The 18636-nt window shown below is 43.3% G+C and overlaps 2 protein-coding genes and 1 long non-coding RNA gene across 7 annotated transcripts in view; 1 reads left to right on the top strand and 2 right to left on the bottom strand.

The window, feature by feature from the left end:
• The window catches only part of LOC115588625 (uncharacterized), a 22193-nt gene extending 20587 nt beyond the window's left edge, over nucleotides 1–1606 (bottom strand). For both annotated transcript variants that reach the window (XR_003985396.1, XR_003985397.1), the window contains exons 1-3: nucleotides 1471–1606; nucleotides 727–882; nucleotides 506–607 (exon numbers count right to left, since the gene is read on the bottom strand). This is a non-coding gene — a long non-coding RNA (uncharacterized LOC115588625). The remainder of the gene's footprint in view (nucleotides 1–505; nucleotides 608–726; nucleotides 883–1470) is intronic.
• Nucleotides 1–11129, top strand: part of cfap65 (cilia and flagella associated protein 65) — an 11672-nt gene extending 543 nt beyond the window's left edge. Inside the window, exons 3-36 of one of the 4 annotated variants that reach the window (XM_030429327.1) lie at nucleotides 509–678; nucleotides 789–891; nucleotides 1140–1306; nucleotides 1524–1732; nucleotides 2123–2259; nucleotides 2346–2571; nucleotides 2660–2928; nucleotides 3028–3222; nucleotides 3324–3562; nucleotides 3713–3869; nucleotides 3965–4093; nucleotides 4176–4427; nucleotides 4520–4659; nucleotides 4759–4843; nucleotides 4945–5105; nucleotides 5184–5374; nucleotides 5506–5634; nucleotides 5738–5951; nucleotides 6095–6223; nucleotides 6345–6435; nucleotides 6590–6675; nucleotides 6786–6852; nucleotides 7107–7217; nucleotides 7970–8161; nucleotides 8257–8409; nucleotides 8519–8659; nucleotides 8799–8915; nucleotides 9041–9175; nucleotides 9260–9310; nucleotides 9399–9619; nucleotides 9724–9855; nucleotides 10056–10448; nucleotides 10556–10653; nucleotides 10775–11129. In XM_030429327.1, coding sequence (XP_030285187.1) covers nucleotides 509–678; nucleotides 789–891; nucleotides 1140–1306; nucleotides 1524–1732; nucleotides 2123–2259; nucleotides 2346–2571; nucleotides 2660–2928; nucleotides 3028–3222; nucleotides 3324–3562; nucleotides 3713–3869; nucleotides 3965–4093; nucleotides 4176–4427; nucleotides 4520–4659; nucleotides 4759–4843; nucleotides 4945–5105; nucleotides 5184–5374; nucleotides 5506–5634; nucleotides 5738–5951; nucleotides 6095–6223; nucleotides 6345–6435; nucleotides 6590–6675; nucleotides 6786–6852; nucleotides 7107–7217; nucleotides 7970–8161; nucleotides 8257–8409; nucleotides 8519–8659; nucleotides 8799–8915; nucleotides 9041–9175; nucleotides 9260–9310; nucleotides 9399–9619; nucleotides 9724–9855; nucleotides 10056–10448; nucleotides 10556–10625 — 5262 coding nt within the window. In that variant the 3' untranslated portion in view covers nucleotides 10626–10653; nucleotides 10775–11129. The remainder of the gene's footprint in view (nucleotides 1–508; nucleotides 679–788; nucleotides 892–1139; nucleotides 1307–1523; nucleotides 1733–2122; nucleotides 2260–2345; nucleotides 2572–2659; nucleotides 2929–3027; nucleotides 3223–3323; nucleotides 3563–3712; nucleotides 3870–3964; nucleotides 4094–4175; nucleotides 4428–4519; nucleotides 4660–4758; nucleotides 4844–4944; nucleotides 5106–5183; nucleotides 5375–5505; nucleotides 5635–5737; nucleotides 5952–6094; nucleotides 6224–6344; nucleotides 6436–6589; nucleotides 6676–6785; nucleotides 6853–7106; nucleotides 7218–7969; nucleotides 8162–8256; nucleotides 8410–8518; nucleotides 8660–8798; nucleotides 8916–9040; nucleotides 9176–9259; nucleotides 9311–9398; nucleotides 9620–9723; nucleotides 9856–10055; nucleotides 10449–10555; nucleotides 10654–10774) is intronic. The other 3 variants (XM_030429329.1, XM_030429328.1, XM_030429330.1) reach the window with 3 other exon arrangements.
• A 283-nt stretch (nucleotides 11130–11412) lies between these two features.
• Nucleotides 11413–16647, bottom strand: LOC115588623 (FAST kinase domain-containing protein 3, mitochondrial-like). The gene is made up of 10 exons (XM_030429331.1): nucleotides 16536–16647; nucleotides 15364–16295; nucleotides 14438–14588; nucleotides 14125–14312; nucleotides 13800–13968; nucleotides 13349–13434; nucleotides 13088–13259; nucleotides 12831–12900; nucleotides 12589–12703; nucleotides 11413–12436 (listed from the first exon to the last, which is right to left on the bottom strand). Exons 2-10 carry the CDS (start codon nucleotides 16261–16263, stop codon nucleotides 12326–12328), a joined length of 1962 nt encoding a protein of 653 aa, XP_030285191.1. The 5' UTR covers nucleotides 16264–16295; nucleotides 16536–16647; the 3' UTR covers nucleotides 11413–12325.
• Between the last annotated feature and the right edge of the window lie 1989 nt (nucleotides 16648–18636).

Here is an 18636-nt window from a genome sequence, read left to right on the forward strand (position 1 = left end):
CTCACTGAACCTGTGTTTTAAATCAGCTCAATTCAGCTCCCAGAATAAAGAAACTGGACCATGAGGCACAGCAGTCTATGCCTTATAGGACTATCATTTATTATACAGATATCCTGTGGGGCAGGGGGGATGCTATTGAAGAAAGGTATGGAAGAGAAGAATCCATTTATTTTTATGACCAAAAACAACTACAATAGTTACTATTTCTGGTGTCTAGCATTAAACACTGCATTGAAAAAAAATTGACCTCATCTATGTATTAATTGTTTTGACATGATTTATGACCAATCAAAACTTTTTGTTCTAGCCTGTCCAACAATATAACCTAAGTGCAAAACTTTTGAGTCTGAAGTCTGACTGCTGGCTGTTTAAGCTCTCTGCAATAGACAAGGAATAGTTCTAAGTTTTTTGTTCAGTTTAAATGTCTTTAGGGGGTCTTCTAATGTTTCTTGAAAAGTCATTTATATATGTCTTTTTTCCAAAAACAACATCAACTGTAACTCACCAGAGGCAACGGGATGGAAAACGCCAACGAAAAGCCTCCAGCCGACAAAGCTGCTTCTTGGGGTTGGAAATGAGGCCAGAGCTTGTCTGGGAGGACTGGGACCTGCGAAGAGAGTTCACTAAGACATTAGTGTTAAAGAATATTCACAACAAGCTGCGGAAGCTACACGTCAGGTTCTTACAAACACACATAGACACATGCATTCATATATTTAATCTTACCTTGTCACACAAAAAGACACACAAGTTATGATCCTCATATTTTCTCTCCGCCCCCCACGCAGGCCTCCAGCTTCCAAGTTTTTTACCACCTCAATTCCTCAGACAGTTGTGATCAGCCCAGGGACTTCTCTGACAGTGCCAATCACCTTTAGACCACTCCAAAGGGTAACACATCACAAAGTTACACAGAATTGCATTTATTTGTGGCTCTTATAAGCGTTATAAGTGTTGTGCCCCATGGCTTTCACGTTACATTTTTTTACATAATTATTTTATATGTTCTCTTTGTTCAGTAGCGTGGACAGTCCCACAAGAAGCATATATTGTTTTAAAAAAAATATGAAAGATTGTTATTCATGTATTTGTTTAAGATGTGACATGATCTACTTCTCCTATTTCATGTCCTCTGTCAGTGTGAGTATGAAGACAGCATTGAGTTTGAATCTAAAGATGGCAGCTTCCAAGTATGCCTCCATGCCACCATTCCCTGTCGTGCCCTGGAGGTACCTGACTCTGTGCTGCTGCCACTCTGTGCTGTTCAACACTCAGTGCATACTACTTTCCTGCTCAGAAATGTCAGGTACATATGAGTGTGCAGTGTGCAGAAAAGTAATAGGCATGAATAACCTAAGGAAAAGAGTTCTGTGTTCTCACATGTGTGATTGTGCTTAGCAGCAGCTAGATAATGTAAAAGTCTTTCCCCTTTCACTTTACATCACTCCTGTTGAATAAATCTCACTCTACCTCTCTCCTTTTCTGTGACTTCCCCCATTTTCTGCACACGCTTCTTTCCACAGTAAACTCCAGACGCACTTCCAGTGGGAGTGCAGTGCTCCGTTCAAGCTAAGCCCTGAGCAAGGCCTGTTGAAGCCTGGCCAGGAGTGTGACATCATGGTGGTATTCCAGCCACAAGAGGCACTAGTGTACCAGCAACACGCCTGCTGCAGGTTTGGTGAACAGGAGGATAAGGTGGAGAGCTGCTGCACTGTGCTCCTGCAGGGACTAGGTACTGTAACTAGCAGCTGAGAGAGGCATACTCAGACATTGGGAAGTGGCATGCACAGAATGCCAAGGGGGATGAATGATTATTGAAATAGTTATGTTTGTGTACATCCCTTAAATTTACATCATCAAAGAATGACTGATGCAACCTTCAAATAAAGCAAACCACTGATTTAGCCAAGGTGATTATGTGTAGCCATGCACATTTGAGCAAATATGTGTGTTGCATATTTGTTTTCAATTTTGTTTTTGACAATTGAAAATATGCATCTGTACTATGGATTGAACCAAATGGCAGTAGGGTATACTGTATTTTTGTTATCTGTATTAATCGAAAAATAAGAACCAGTACTCTCTTACTTGCCTCTTGTCTTGTCTCTGCTTCCCTTTTCAGCCAAGTACCCATTTCTTCAGCTGAGAAGTCCAGCAGCGAAGGATGAAAAACAACAAAGTGGTCCAGTGCTGCGGTTTGGCTCTGTGGCAGTCGGCCGGAGTTTGCAGAAACACTTTGAAATCTTCAACCCCTCCCCTGTGAGAAGTACACCCAGATGCAGTAATGCAAATGTACACTCTCAGTGGCCTTCTCTCTCATCTTTGTTTTTTCTGCTCTCCTCCAGGTAACTGAATCGTTCTCTCTTTCCCGACTGTCCGACGAGGTGCCTCTGTTGGGATCAGAGTTCAGCTGTGATGTGAGCAGGGGTGAGGTGGCGCCTGGTGGATCAGTACAGGCAACAGTAACCTATACCCCTGCTGTGGTGGATACTGTCTCTGTCGAGTACCTAGCTCTAAAATGTAGAGGGGCACTCAACAAATCTCAGCTCAAACTCATTGGAAATTGTAAAGGTATAGGACACACAGAAAGGAACACACAGCACAAGGACGAATGGACTTAGAATCTTGAATTTTATGCAATATATTCCTTTGTGACTAGGTCCCAAAGTTTCCTTGTCCTCCTCTTTGGTGGACTTTGGCTGTGTTGAAGAAGGAGGAGCAGTCATGCAGACATTGGAGCTGCTTAATTCTTCCCCTGTTGAGGCAATCTATCAGCTGGACCTGGACTGTAGTGGGCACAGTGTGTTCAGCATCCAGCCAGCAAGTGGCACTGTCCGCCCCCACAGCCATACCATTCTGAAGGCAGTCTACAGGCCCACACAGCCTATTGCACATCACAGGAGAGTGGCATGTCTTATACTGCACAGGGTAGGATCCATTATTTAGCCACAAACTCACTCACAGCACACACACAAACATCTTAAAAAACTATTTATTCATTCTCTCTACCCCATCTCTCTCCTAAAGGACCCTATGTTCCTTGACCTGATCGGTACCTGTCACTCAGAGCTTCAGAAACCAGCCATCCTGAAGCCTGAACATTTGGTTCTGTACAAGCTCAGCTGGTCCCGCAGAATGGACACACCAGACAGCGACCTTGCCAAGGAGCAAGATCATATTGCACAGCTGGATCAGCAGGGAGTGCTCTGCCCCCTGGAGGAGGTAGAGTGTCAAAGACAGATGAAAGATGGAACGATTTGTATAAAATACACAGTAGAAATTTAGTTTTGTCTCTCTTCATCTGTCTCTGTGTCCTTTTCTAGCAGTCAACCCAGAGACCAGACAGTGTTGGTACTGTATCCAGAACTCCCATGGAAGAATATTACCAATCCTGCTTTGGGTTCATGGACCCCCTCTCCTGCAGTTCTTCCTCATCGCCTCCGCATGTATCTGTGGTGCCCAGCGAACTACTTTTTAATCACAAAATGCCCTCCTCTTTGCCTACTGCATCTCCATCCTCTCAGTCTGTCTCCATCACCAACCACACCAGAGGAAAACTCAGGTGACCCTGTGTTTGATTCACTGTCGCTTCTCACTATGACACAACCAAACATGCTCTGGATTTTTTTTCTATATGAAACTTGACCAGAGTTCCAGTTTTACTGTTCCTCTTGATCAACCTGGTTTCTTTCCCATGTGATTTTTACTCCAGCCTGGTGTGGACTGCTGCCCAAGACTCTCCTTTCTCCGTATCTCCCTCGTCATGTGACCTGGCTCCACTGAAGTCCACCTCATTTAGAGTGAACTATGACCCCAAGCAGCTCCACATGCTGCATGCAGTGCAGCTTGAGTGCTTTGCATACAATAAGGTAATGTTTTTACCCTACATTCAAAATTATGTGGAGGAATATTCAGTTTCATGCAGTGAATTCTGCTGACACTCTGTCCTCTGACTTCTCTGCAGGACAGTTTTCAAATTCAGGGGCCGCTACTGTGTCCACCCTGGTGTGTGACTGTCAGAGTCATAGGCAACTCCTTTCAGCCAGGCAAAGAGCATTTCATCCCCTGCTGCTCCCTGAAGCCCCCTCGAGTGGTGAGACAAAAACACCACAAAAGGGACTCTGTCTGTGTAATTAGGCTGCTGAGAAAACTGTACAACATTTTCTTCTTTCTAGGTGTTTCCAGCTTTTAGCATTCTTTCCTATCGGACAGCGCTCTTCCAGAATTGCGGAGACCTTCCCCTAACCTTCTGTCTGGACCACAGCTCAAACCCTGCCTTGGCTGAATCTCTATCTGTTGTGCCTGGCTGTGGTTTGATCAAGCCTGGGCATCACCAGATCCTCACCCTCAGAACAACCCCCACAGAAGACGGTGCCAAAGAGGGCTTCAGTTTACACCTTCAGCTGAATGCGGCTAAAAACACAAAGGTACGCCAAAGACAGAGGAACGACAGCAAAATCTCTCACCACATGGCCCTTGCAGGTTTTTCAATCCGTGCATTTGTCTGTGTGTCTGTTAGGAGCTGACAGTTGTCAGTGTGGTAGAGAAGCCGAGTGTTTCTCTGGAAGGAGACGGCAGCTTGTATTTCCATCCAACAGCGGTGGGCTCAGGGACGCAGCGCTCCCACCACATCAGGAACCTCAGCCGCATACCTCTACGGTTGGTTTGCATGATGATTGTTATTCTTATGCTGTGATTTTTAGTGTATTGGTTTATCACAGAGTCATACATCCTTTCTGTGTTTGTCCTTTACGGCAGGTTCCAGTGGAGCATTCCAGAGCCAGACCAGAAGTTTATCTCTGTTGAACCAGATGCTGGTGAACTGCATCCCAATGAGAGCTCAGTGAGCAACAAATCTGTTCATGCATTTACAGCAGCTGCATGTCTGGCTTCAACAGATCTGAATTATTTTACACATTTCATAACTTGTTGATGATGTTACAGGTCCAGATTTGGTCCTTCAGCCCACTGGCAGAAGAAACATACACTCTCAAACCTACTCTCACCTTCTGGCCAATCCAGACACCTGGATGCAACATGTCCCAGCTTTCCCTTAAAGTGGTGGGAGAGGGCTGTAAAGGCTTCATAGAGGTGGGATCGAAACTGTATGTCAGTTGTCATGAATAATTGATTAATTGACTGTTGTTCTCAGCTTTTAGAGCATAACTGATGTAACCAAGCAGTGTGTGCGTGTTTGTTTCCCTCCAGGCAGAGAAGACAATTCTGGATGTCGGGGAGATTCTGGTTGGAAGCTATCGGTCAATCGAGGTTCCTCTTGTCAACAAGAGCCCCTGTCCTGTCTCCTTTTGCCTGTCTGTACAGCAGACACTCCTGGATGAGGACCTTATTTACGCCCTGGCATCTGTGCCAAGCGGTAATCTCTTTTGTTGCCATTATTTATGTGAATGATCGTCAACATTTCTCTGTGACTGAGCTTTTGATTTTAGCTTCCTTATTTGTTACACCATTGTTGTTGACTGAATATGTCCTGTTTGGTCCTGTTAGCCCTAAAGCTGGACTGTGAGAGGGGAACCATCGCTTCACGCTCCAAGCTGCTGGTACGATCCACTCTCAGACCACGCGTACGAGCCCAGTACCTGTGGACCATCAGCTACCAGACACTGAATGCCAGCGGTAGATAGGAAAAAAAAAACACCCACACTATGAACCTAGTATTCTGCCATTTTTTGTGACTTGATATTTACCTTTTTCTCCCTCTCTCTATCTGTCTCTGCAGGGTTTGTGTTATCCCCTCCTCAAACAGTGTGTGAGGTGCGAGCTAAAGGTGTGTTTCCCATCCTAAAGGTGATTGATGCGTGTGGCGGCGGCAGCGCTGGCAGACTTAGCAAGTTGCACCTGTGGAAACTCTTCTCATTGGACAGCCTAAACGAAAAACTGCTCTGCAAACCGTCTCCTGCAGAGCTGACTTATAGAACCCCCACCAGGCACAGGTTAGGGCCAGAACTATACTCAGTCAGTATCTAATCACAAGTTATTTCATGTAGTTTCTGTTAAGTTCCTTTAATTCAGTAAAATAATTGGAAAATATTGTTTAACACACATCATTTGATCTTGTCCTCTCCCCCTGTTCTAGTCTGCGCTCTTGTCCTGACATTTTCACTCATGCCATGCTGGATTTCAAATTTAGTGCCGCTCCCCTGAATTCAGACCCGTCAACTATTGTGTTGATTTTTCACAACCCAGGCTCCATCCCTGTAGACTGGTGAGTAAAAAACAAACTATAGAGATTAAACTATATTTTACTGATGATGAAAATGCGGGTTACTCTCCTATGCAATGTGTTTACAATTTTTTTTTTTTTTTTGCCTTCTCAACACTATTAGGGCCTTTTTGTTTCCAGAGGACCAAGAGATAGAGTTGGAGTACTGGGCTGAGACAGGAGAGTTTAGCAGCATGGAGCTGTATCAGATGAAGGTCAGGCATATATGTGCTTTATCTAGAAAATTAATTTTATTTTAACTCTGTGAATAAAATTGAGTAACACTCAGTATTTTTTCAAAATATAACATATATCCCATTGAAAAAAAGATATAGACACAAAGCACTAATACTCTGATCTCACCGACAGGTTCAGGACAACCGGCTGTTCAGCATTTCTCCCCGTTCTGGAACTTTGCTCCCAGGCCAGCAGAGGGCAGTACACCTCAGCTACAGGTCAGAGACCATTGCACAGGATGCACCAAAGAATGATAACTCAGAGGATTTGCAAATATTGGCAATATACCTTCTTTGTTTAAAAATAATCTAAACTTTGTTCTTTGCAGCCATGAATTCGCTGGGACAGATCGGTTCCCTGTCGTGTTCAAACTTTCTTATGGCAGAGAAATCTTGGTGAGGCAGAGCTCCATACAAATTTACACAAGGCTCAACAAAACAAGAACAAAATCTGCTTGACTAAACTAGAATCAAATAGTTTCTTTGTTGTAATTCACATTTATTTCACTTAAACATTGTGATTCTGGGATTGTCTCTTTTATGTAATTTGTGCTGGAGAACTGCAGTAATCTAATATAGCAATAAGTATTATGATCTCTTTATACTTTGTGGGTATTTTATGGTATCATGTCTTGTGGTTCTGTGTCCAGCTTAACTTTCAGGGGGTGACAGTGGAGCGAAGCAGACCGTGTCTCCACTTAGCCTCAAAGCAACATGTCTTTACTTCTGTAACTATTGGGGACTGTGCTCCTCCGATACAGGTGTGTGTTGAATCTCTCTAACATAGAACCTATTTCAAGTGGCCTTTTCACTGTGAGCTGTAATATATTGAGCTGTGATTGATAATTTTCCTTATATTTTCTCCTAATCAGTGAAACACCTTCCACTGATTTCTCCTGTTGTTTAACTTTGAGCACTGGTTTCCATCAGAAACTACAACCTCAACTACGTAGACTATCTGTAATAAATTTGCTAAGGTGATATATTTTCTAAATCTGATCTAAATCCTTTTCTCTCCTGTGTTTATGACTGAAGAATAGGTGGAGAGAAAAGGTTATGCCAAGATAATCTTTCCAAGTTCCTTTTTGGTTTTCCATTTGTGAAACAGGTGGGGATAAAAGTTTTGCCAGGATAATTTTTCAGAATTCCTTTATTTTAATTTTATGAAAACACGTTAACTCATTTCGGCCTCCTGTGCCCAAAGTAAGTGTTACAAAGAAACCCTAACGAAATGTTTTAATAGCTTTCCACCCCCTGTTTCACAGATGATAAAAAAATAAGAACCCAAGAAAGATAATCCTGGCAACAACCCCTTTTCATCCGTTCTTTGGTTCTAATTACAGAAGGGAACAGTTTAGATAAGATTTTTTTAACCTGCTTGCCTCTCAGGGTTTCTGTAGCAACATGTTCTTCTTCTCTAATAAAAATACTTTGAACCTTACAATGTCAGATTGTCCAAAAGGCAGATTCTCATGTGTGACTTGGCATTTGTATATCTTTCTTTGTCCTGCAGGTCTATGAACTACACAATGGTGGTGCAGTGCCAGTGCGATATGAGGTGGACTCGGCTGCACTGTCACAGCTACAGGAGGACAATTTTAACCATCCAGTGCTGTGCTGCCTCAATCCACAGGGAGAGGTCCTACCTGGGAAAATGGCCATGCTGGAATGGATTTTCTCTCCATTACAGGCGAAGATGTATCATGTAAAGAACGAGCCAAGGTCTGCCCACCGTCCGTTTCCTCTCTCTGCTTTTATCAAATTCAAATATGTTTTTTTTTTGTGTGTGTGTATTGCCAGATGGATGTTCCTATCCATATCCAGGACGGGGAATCCGTGCTGCAGAGGTTTGAGGGATGTGGAGTAAATCCTGGTGCAGTGGGCTCCAAAAACATTTTAAGCGAATCTATGTCATCCAAACCCTATTTGCAGAGGCTGCCCTTTCCAGGACAGGTGAGAGGAATCTTTGTCTTTTAAAAGTCATTTAATTTGAGTTTGTTTTGCAGAACGCCAACACGCTGCTCCGGATATGTCTCCTTGTCTTTGCATGTGGCTTTTGTAGGTGGCACTCTTGTCTGAAGACAGCGTCTCCCTAGGAGACATCCCTGTGAATTCACGATCTTCAAGAATCCTCTTCCTGACAAACGTATCCCACACAGACACTGTCCACTATACATGGGACATGACTGAACATGAACAACAGGTAGAGAAAGGTGTACATAGAGAAAGATGTAAAACATGTCGAAAAAAACAAGCCAATCCTCCCTCTTGTGTTGGACTGTCTGTCATAAGCAGCATTTTCTTTAGTTATTTTCTGACTGACATGAAGATTCTATGTTCAGGTGGTGCAGATCCATCCAGATCAAGGTAGCCTGTGTCCAGGGGAGAGCGCCCTTTGTGTCCTAAACTTCACTTCTACTGACTACCCCACTTGTTATCAGTTAGATGTCATCTGTCAGGTATCATGGCAGTACTATTGTATATTTAAAGTCCACTATTCAATGAAATTCAATTCCTGGATTTCAAAGACTATTGTTTAAAGTTGCAAATTGCTGAAAATCTGAAAAACAATTCCCCTCTCCAGGTTATAAAGGAAGCTGAACTGACTCGGTATCATGATGCTCTGCAGCGCTGGGAGGACGAGAAACAGAGACAGCAAGATGAATTTAATATCACGGACAAACATCTTACCGAGGGCCAAAGAGTTTTGATAGATGAGGTCCTCGCTCACATTCAAAGTCAAAGTTTTGGCTGTGATGTAGCGGTCCTCATCAGGGTATTCACGTTTTTTGTCTTGTTACAGGAACTTGTAGCAACTCCAGTAAGAAAAGGACCACCACTCAGAAAATACAAGGTGATTCATTCGCACCTTTGAGAATTCATAAAGCAGTTTCACTTTGACTACACCTTTACAGTTGGTCTCACGTTCACTCCCCTTCCAGACTCTTCCTCCTATCAGTGCCAGCAGTAGTGGTGAAACTGTGGGCAATATCTGCACCAAGTTTACGAGAGCCGAGCGGCGGGTGCTGCGAGAAGCAGCAAAAGTATGGAGGCGCCCTGAACCCCCTCAACCTGCTCTGCTGCACCTCGGGGTTACAGCACACTCTCATGGGCTTCCTGAGTATCGCATGCACTTCCCTGACCAGTTCAATAAGCACTATAGGTACACAGACACAGATCATTCTGTGATCAAATCTTTCAGAATCTGAGTTGTATATGTAGTCGATAACATTTTTTTTTCTCACAAAATCTGCTTGACTTTCTCAGATGCCTCCAGTTAGTCAAGTCCCAGCAACCTGAAGCCACTTCTTCAATGACATCCCTCCCTGCCGGGCCGCCTTCATTGAAACACAGCCCAGAGAGAGACATCGTCACACACGTACTCACCTCTACGCTCTGGTAACCCTTACACAAACACACAGATACACAGTAAAGATTTACAGACATTCATGCTGACCTATGCACTCAAATCAACTTGACAGATATTAGATAGAAATTTAGGATTAGATTCTAACGAGGTGGCTGGAAGTAATTAAGTGCAATGTTGCAAGGATGGGTTTACTTTCTACATTTGCCTTTTTCCCTCTCTGCTTTTCCAGGAGCATACTTGATGACCCAAACTTTACAGATACTCTGATTAATTTGCCATTCAAGCCAATAACCTACCGCCTTCCAGACACTGGCCCCTCTCACTGCTCCTCGACTCCATCCTCCACTGCTCCCCCTCCTACATCATCTCACCCAACAGCCCAACCTCTGCGTCTGTTGAGCGCAAGGGAACAGAGGGAACAGCACAACATAGTGGACAAAGCAGGGACTGCAGGACGCCCTGCAAAGACACAGCACACACCTCACACTGAACATGTGGCTGCTGACATGTGCGAGGATGTTCTGCTGAATGCCCTGCAGAACCTGATGATGGAAGCTTTCAGAGGGGAGCTTGATCTGACAGCACACCCCCGCAGTGTTATCTTGCCACCTGCTTCCACCAGGTGAAGACAGACACTAATTATAGGCACGCACACTCACAGTAACTCTGGCGCTGTTATCTCGTTCTTCTTCGTCTACCAAAAGATTGACATGTTGTGTGTTCCATTAGGATCAGGAGGACGTCCAACGCTACGGCTGAGGTGGAGACAGAAAACAGAAAGGAACCAGCTGGGACATAAGTCACAACATCTACCCCACGTCCCAGAGGTCTGTCATCTTCTACTGCTTTTAATGAAATACACCTTAACTTTATCCTGGCATTTATCCCTTTAGCGCTCCTGTCTTAACAAGTGCTATCCACTGTGTCTCCCTCTCCTCATCTTTGCAGCTTCCTTCTTCAAAAGTTCCAGTTGTAGTGAGACATTCACAGTTTTTGGCTTTAATAAAAGACATTCCTACTTATTATTAGAATCCTATGTTTTGATAAACATCTTTATCATCATCCAAAAAATTCATTATTTGCTTATTTGGATAAAAAATTATTAGGAAACATTAAACATTTGCAAAGGGGCAGTGATTTAAAATGTACTGACAGGTTACTTGACCATCAACAGTAGAATTTGGTTATTTTTGTGTGACATTTGGAAGACTGTCAGATGATATTACATCCGGTATTACACTGCATGTAAAACTGTCAAAATTAAGATTTTCGTATGATTAAACGCTGACTTTGTCTGACTTTATTCACCAATAGTATTGTCAACAACCACTTACAGAGCATGGATTTTTTTTGAGTTCATTCCTCTAAATGTTTTAAATGTTTATCAAATCGGTACGTCAAAGTGTTGCTATATTTGTCGATCTGACCAAATCAACAGCAGCAGCAGTCAGTAACAATGTGGGGAAAGTTTTCATGTGTTCATAAATTTTTTCATAATAGATCTCTGTGAAGTTAATTAGTCTCAGCAAATTTGTGGACACAGCAGTTCTTAAATGGTAAGAAGAATCGACCACCAGTCCAAAGGATAACGTGAGGCAGTGTGTGGTTTATCTTGAAACATCAAATAAGAGCACATTCCATGTCACACATTTGTACATCTTATATACATTTCATTTTGAATTTAGACATCACGTTCAGTTACTGATGTCAGTTTTTCCCTTACCTGAAGAAAATCTGGTACAGATAATACAAAGGCAAGGGTTGAAGCCACAACTCTCAATATTTACACATAAATAATAAAAACACATTGTCACTATCATGTCTGTTTAACAAACACAATAAAATAACAGCTGAATGCGACAGTGGCCAGCATCATCATTTGAAATATACTGGTTTAGTATTCAATTCAGGTCAAACGGTGCAAATATAAGAGATATGTTCACACAGACGGAAGAGAAGCAGCAGTTCAGCTGTTAGGACTGTCCCTCTTTCACAGCTGCTTTTTCAATGGGATTCAAATGTTTTCAAGCTCATCTTTATATAGATAAAAATAAAAGCTAAACAAAACTTGGATCCAACCTCTCTATTCCATCATAGACAGCTTTGATATCAGATGCCTCAGTGTTCAACAATTAGCCTTCTTAAATAAAATCCATTGACTAATGTCTACTTTGTTGTTTTTTTGTCATCTAATGAAACAGTGACTTGCTTTGAGCATCAAACATGGGAACAAACGCCATGTTATAACTCTATATCTTTACAGTAACTTCAGTTAAAGTACGCCGTGGTCTTAGCAGGACAGTAAGATAAGCATAATCCTTTAGCATACGTATGTGCTGAATCTTAATATGTCCGACCAAACTGCCCCCTTTTTCTTCCTTGCCACGCATCTCCTTCATGTCGTCAGCTGAACGTCCATTCAGTTCACTGGAAGGTTGGTTGATTTCTACAGCAACAAAAGTCTGAGGAGTATTTGGTTGAGCTCAATTTGTTGCGTGACTAAGACGTAAGTCCATGTTTGAACTTGAAGATGGTGGGAAAGATCTTGTTGTGAAGATACTGGACCCGACTCTCCAAAGTTCCCAGCTTCTCGAATTCAAAGTACGGGATCTGAAAGAGAAGGGGAGCGGAGACGTTGGTGGGCACTTTTCTTTAGATTTTATTCCTTGTAAAAAACTTTCCATCAAATACAACAACCATTACAAAGACAAAGCTCAAAGTCATTTTCGGAAACTTCATCTAACAGCTTTTCTCAAACATACCTGCACCACCTCATAGCCCATCCTGCGGAGGTGTCTCCTCTTAGTGGCCTCCTTCCCCAGCAGGTGTTGCGTGTTGCTGCAGAATCGGTTCTGACCATCCAAACACAGTGCTATCCTGAAGGGAAAAAGTTCAGTCGGTTAAAGAAAAGGCACAAATGTCAGATTGCAGATAACCGCTTTGTCAGTCTGATATTTATGTTGAGGCATTGTGTTCAAACAGCATTTCAGAATGTGGGTCGCACCTTCTGTAAGTGTGATCCCACTGAGACTGAGGCAGAACATATCCCCTCTCATCCAGGCATATTTCCACATCTGAAAAAAACAATCATGATAACTGCGACAAGTTGCAATAGAACACATTGAGCTTGGGTGACAATCATCAGATTAAATATTTAATTTGGGTGAATAAAGTTGATACTAAAGTTCAGAGACACATTGGATTCATAGTCTTTGTCATGTAGATCGTGTTCCTGTGTATGTTTGGATGGTTACTGCTTACCTATCGTGTATCCACCTTGGGTAAAGATCTTGGTGGAGTAAAAATGTCCCCCCAGCAGTTCTGTAAGCGGCCCTTTGACTCGTTTGTACAGGAGACTCTCCATGGGTGTCTCAAAGGCTTGGTCCAAAGAGGAGAACTTCTTCACATGCAGGACGAAGGGCAGTTTGGGACCCTGATGACGAGGACATTGAGGAGAATTAATCACTGTAATCAATTATCTGACACAAAACTCTGACACGTAAGCAGCTGTGTCATGCTCACCCTGTAGTAACTGCATTCTAATGAGGCGGAGAGATTCAGCTGTGTCAGGTATCCAAGTGCGTTCTTGTCCAATGGCTCCCCCTGCACTGTAGGACAGACAAGGACAGCTTACATCACAGACATTACATACAAACACATGCCTCACATACACACCGATTACATAAACTGACAAGTTGTACACGATGTCCACGCGGTGTGACCCACCACTTGAGTGTGACAGCTTTTTTCCTCACTAACAACTAAAACAATGTTTTTAAGTCTACTTTTATGATATCTAGTCCCTTTCTTGATATGTAGCCTAGAGGTTTAAGCATTTTCATACAACTGAACATTAAAAACTTTGTAACAGTAGACTTTGCCTTGAGCGACGAGCCACAAAGGGTGAAGGGGTTTGACCCTGACATTACTGAACTTAACTATACATGTGCAAACTGAATGTGAGCACGCATACCTTGGAGCCTCTGCAGGAAGTACGGGCTGAAGACCTTGGACGTGTAGTTGAGTGGGAAGCGCTCCAGGTGGATGCAGGCGTGCAACACCTCGATCAGGGAGCGAGGCTGGAACTGGGAAAACCTTGTTGACAGAATGCTCTCCAGCTTCTTAAACATCTGGTTGGAGCACTGAGGAGCAAAGGAACGATTGTTAAGAACAGTATACTAGTTTTATATTATTAATCTTTGGCATTTGGGTCAAAACGTGTCAAACGCCTGTAATAATCAAAAACGCTGATAGTTTTTGATTTATAGACGTTACACGATATTACACGCGGCCCTCACCTGTGGCAGATAGTTGAGTCTCCCCATGGCGACAATCTGTTTGGCTATCTGAAGGGTGGTGTGCGTTTCACCCCGGGACACAAAGTTCTCAGCCACGGCCTCGAAGATCGGCTCGGAGCGGTACCTCGTTTGCAGGCAGTACTCCATGACGGCCCCGATCATCTCCGGATCGGCTTGTTCCAGCCGTCCTGACACACACACACACAGCACAGAACTTGAGGATTAGACAAAGCTTGGAGGATGCTGGTCCATTTTGACCCAAACAGACAAGTTTCGCCAAAGTCTGGTTGAGGGAAGATAAAACCACACACACCTGGCAGGTGTTTCTCCATGGCAGCCAGGAGCTCTTCATCATGCTGCCCCAGGATCACCAGCGCCGAGAGCACCTCCATGACTTCTTTGTCGGTGAAAGCTTTGAAGACTCGCGATGCTCTGTGACTCAGCCTCATCACCAGGGAAATGGACTGTGAATCAAACGGCAGCATTAATATCCTCTGATAACAAACATTTCCACAAGTTTTAAATGCGCTTTGTTCTAAACTTGTCAGTGGGGAGAAACTAATTTCAGGGTGGCAGAGACAAAACATTCGCACTGCACTTAAAGGAAAAGTTCGCTTTAAAATTAAAATGTAGTCATTATCTGACTACAATGGCGTCCGCAAAACATTTCTGGAGCTTTGAAGCAAAAACATTATTGCAGCATTCTCCGAAACAACTGAAAGGGTTGATGACTTTTTTTAAAAACATTTTTATAAAGAACAATACTGAAAAATCAAAAAGCCTTGGGTTCCCTTACCGATCTGAAACCCTTTTAAATCTGTAATTTCCACTGTATCTGCTAAATTAAAGCATTAGCATGCACCTAATCTGAGGTGGGTGCACGAGCTCAAGGGTTTGAATTACATCTTTCTAAATTCAATTTGGGATCTTTGAGCTTCTTAAGACTTGGTTGATGCCAGACTACTTTTACGGAACCATTTTATGTTTCTTTTGAGTTGTTCTTTTAAGTCCCCATCTACTTAGGTTGTTTAGCAGAATGCTGCGATGCTGTTTTGCTGTGAAGCTCCGGAAATCTTTTGTGGATGATCTGTTGTCATTGAGGTGAATAGATAAGGACTGAATGTTCATGTTCGAGTGAACCTTTTCTTTAAAGACGCCTACAGCGAGAGGTCTCTGCAAACATGAACCTCATTCACCACAAAACGAAGGGAAGCTTTTCAAAGAGGCTGCTCTACCAACCCGTCTCTGCTGTAACTTCACAAGGAGCCGCAGTATCTCGCTGACTTGTCCGGCTGTCAGCTGGTGCACCAGCCTCTTGGTGTGCCTGTGCAGAGTGTACAGCGTGCGCGTCTGCTGCTGCTGGCTGGCAGGATCGTGACACAGAGCCAGCAGGGAGTACAATCTGACAGCCTCGCTGGGGGAGATGACATCATCTTCCACTACAACGCCTACAGCGTCCAGGACCTCTGTGACCAGGCCTGACCGGCCGCCTTCCAGGGTGCGAGCCACCTCGCCAAGGTGGCAGAGCTGCCTCACCTCGATGTCCCTTTTGGAGAGGAGCTGCAGGCACTCGTCTGTCAGCCTGCGGACCAGAGGGCTGTGTGCGTCAAGGCCAAACTCAACACACGCTCCGAGTAAAGTTGCCAGCCCCTCTGCCCTGTCACTGCTGGGGAGGTCTGCCAGCCTGGAGCACAGCTCGGGGATCACCTCCCCTTCAAACAGAGACTGCATGTTGACCAATGCGGCTGCTTCGCCTTGTGGTTTGGTGTATGGGCTGTATTGTGAGAGGTGCGGGGCTGGTCTCAGAGCAGCTGACGGGGCTGGTATCAGTGCAGCTGTAGGTGGCACACGTCTTGCGAGCTGGTACACGGTCAGGTCATCCTCTCTTTTCCCTGGCATGGGCACATGGCTGAGGAGGGGCTCTGCGCTCACCTGCTGGACCACTGCGGTGTTCACGTGCGTGCCATGGAAATTACGCACGCCGGTTACGCACGGTTCTTGCCTTCTGCAGGCAAAATCCACATTGGAGCATCTGCCCACCGGACTGCAGACAATAAAAGCACGATTGAGAGGAAGACAGGCTGAGGTGTGCTGACAGGCTGCTCTGACAGACGAGGAGATGCAAGCGATGGACTTCATTGTCGTCGTCTCAGTGATGCGACAGCTCCTTTCTGTATCAGAACAAAAAGAGAGGGACGAGGAAAGTCAGAAATGAACACAGTTTCAAGTGAAGTTAACAGAGAAGAGACAGGAGGAGAAATGTGGGACTTGAACGCTCCGCGGGGAAACAGTTACACAAGCGAACCGCCAGCTTTAAAATGAATCAACGTTTCATTCTTGCAAAGTCATTAAACGTAACTGCAAACTCTTCCCTAAGCTAATTAAAAGTTTAAAGAGTGGAGACGTCTTACCCTCTGAGAGACAGCAGCGTTGTGAGGCGGGGCTGCGATATGTTACAGAACTCGCCTTCAGTGTTTGGTAACAGCTTGTGTAATGTTACATGTGTTTACACGTGCTGCCACGCGCTGGTCAAACCGGATACTGCAGGCAAGCGGCGTGTTACGTGCTCAGCTGCCCTGTGATTGGTCGAGCCGTGACAAGGGGCGGGCACGTGTAGCCACGTGAGTTTGCGATTGGTCTATCTTTTTTAACCAGCAGCACTACATAGTAAAAGTCCAACGATGAAGATGTCACGTATTACATTGGCTTGATAAACACATATGAAGAAGAATAAACACAGAAATGTCTCCAAAATGCTCTAATTGACTAGATTTTAGGAATTAACTGGGTAGGTAATATGCAGAAAACATTAATTTATTGGCTTAAAGTAATCAAAATAAAATAAAACACTAAAAATCAAATAAATAAACAGTGCACTGGGATCAGCCTATAAATTATCCTTCATTAATCAGGTGTGTTTTCTTTCTGTTATGTTTAATGAAACATGCAAATGCTTTGTAGAGCCCTCGTTGCATAATACATTGATAAATATAACATTTTGGATTGCCAGGTGAGGAAAATCCTCTCAATATGCTTTTGATTTTGTAACAACGTAATGGAGTTTTTAATATTTGTTATCCATTTATAAACACTAGTGGTCTTTACAGCTCCAAGTGAGCCATGAACCTGCATTTAGAAGTGTTAATTTTGGTCAATATTTGCACTGGAATTTTTCTTTTTACAACCTGGCAACCCCAAAAGTTATTCTTAGTAACAGTTTGGAACATATATGTATAGCATTAGCATAGTGATTAACAGTGATGAAGCCATTAGTCAAAACTTACAAACCAATTACGAGGGGCAACTTATCGGACGGAGACGCCATGATCTTTAATTTGTGTATAAACTGCCAATTTATCATGTGGTAATCACATTCAATACATTTCTCTTCATCCTTTCGACATTTGTGGACGTTTTTTCAGCTACAATGGCCAACTTTGAGAGCTGTCAGTTTATAGATATAGACTATGTGCACCACTGTCTGGCCTTTTATATAGACAGTGCAGAATAAAAAGAGAAAGTTGTCAGACAGTGGAATCTAATCTAATCTAATCTAAACAAGCCTTTTAGGTTGAATGATTTGTTTTGAGGATGCATGGATACTTGTTGATATATGACGATAATCAAGGGTTGCTTTGTGTTGGAAAGTGGTGCTGACAAAAGGGCTCAGATGAGAACAACGTCTTTCAAATAGTCAGCACATGTGGTTTTAGGCAATGTAACAATGGGAATGTACGAAGTGGAAAAAGATAATCATGAAGGGGTGTTTGTTAGAGAACTTTCCTTTGTGCAAGCGCTTTTAAGCATATTTTTAACTAATCATGCTTCAACATAACAGGGTGATGCGGCCATTTCAGAGAGCGGCGTTGACATCTCCCCAGTGTAAATGACACATATGATAATGAAAGACTGTGTAACGTTTTCAGTTAGAGTAAGGTAAATATTTCCCCTGAGATTTACGGGGCTAAATAGAAAAGTGTGCGACTGATGGGAGCTTTCAGTTTGTTTAACTTCTGAGAATTTAATTGACACAAATGCTTGAATGTTTTGTTTTGAATGTGTTGTCACTTTGGATTGGTGTCATTTCCCTCGAAGTCTGAGTCACTCAAGCATCCTCCTCCTCCGCCTGCAGTGTTTAATAAGCGGCGTCGATCAGCAGCTTTGAACACAAGATGGTGCTATATACAAACAAACTGCCTTACCTCATAATTCACACTGCCTCAAGTCGCAAGCTGAAGCTTCATGTTACCCACATTCAAATCATGATCATTAATCAGTGATTTATGGCTTTTGTTCTAGTGTGGACTGTCTGCGATCAGTTAAACTAACGCAGAGCTTTCTTTTATTCGCAGGACACACGTTGAATATCTTTGTGTGCTATTTTTTTTCCCCCCGCGATGGCACAAAATGTATGCATGTGTGAATGATTGGGGGTTTAGTCTTCAAACGAAAGAGTCCTGAGACATTAAAAGGAGCAGTTTTTGTGACGAGTATTGACTCTGATATCAGAGT

This window comes from Sparus aurata, chromosome 9, assembly GCF_900880675.1.
Source record: "Sparus aurata chromosome 9, fSpaAur1.1, whole genome shotgun sequence".
NCBI classification, from domain to species: Eukaryota; Metazoa; Chordata; class Actinopteri; order Spariformes; family Sparidae; genus Sparus; species Sparus aurata.

What these genes read in the sequence shown, in the direction of transcription:
- LOC115588623 (XM_030429331.1), bottom strand. Translation starts at nt 16,263, where the DNA reads ATGAAGTCCATCGCTTGCATCTCCTCGTCTGTCAGAGCAGCCTGTCAG. An exon ending in GACTCAACTATCTGCCACAG is followed by an intron (nt 13,969 to 14,124) that starts GTGAGGGCCGCG and finishes TTTGCTCCTCAG; the next exon opens with TGCTCCAACCAGATGTTTAA. An exon ending in TGGGCTATGAGGTGGTGCAG is followed by an intron (nt 12,437 to 12,588) that starts GTATGTTTGAGA and finishes CTTCTCTTTCAG; the next exon opens with ATCCCGTACTTTGAATTCGA.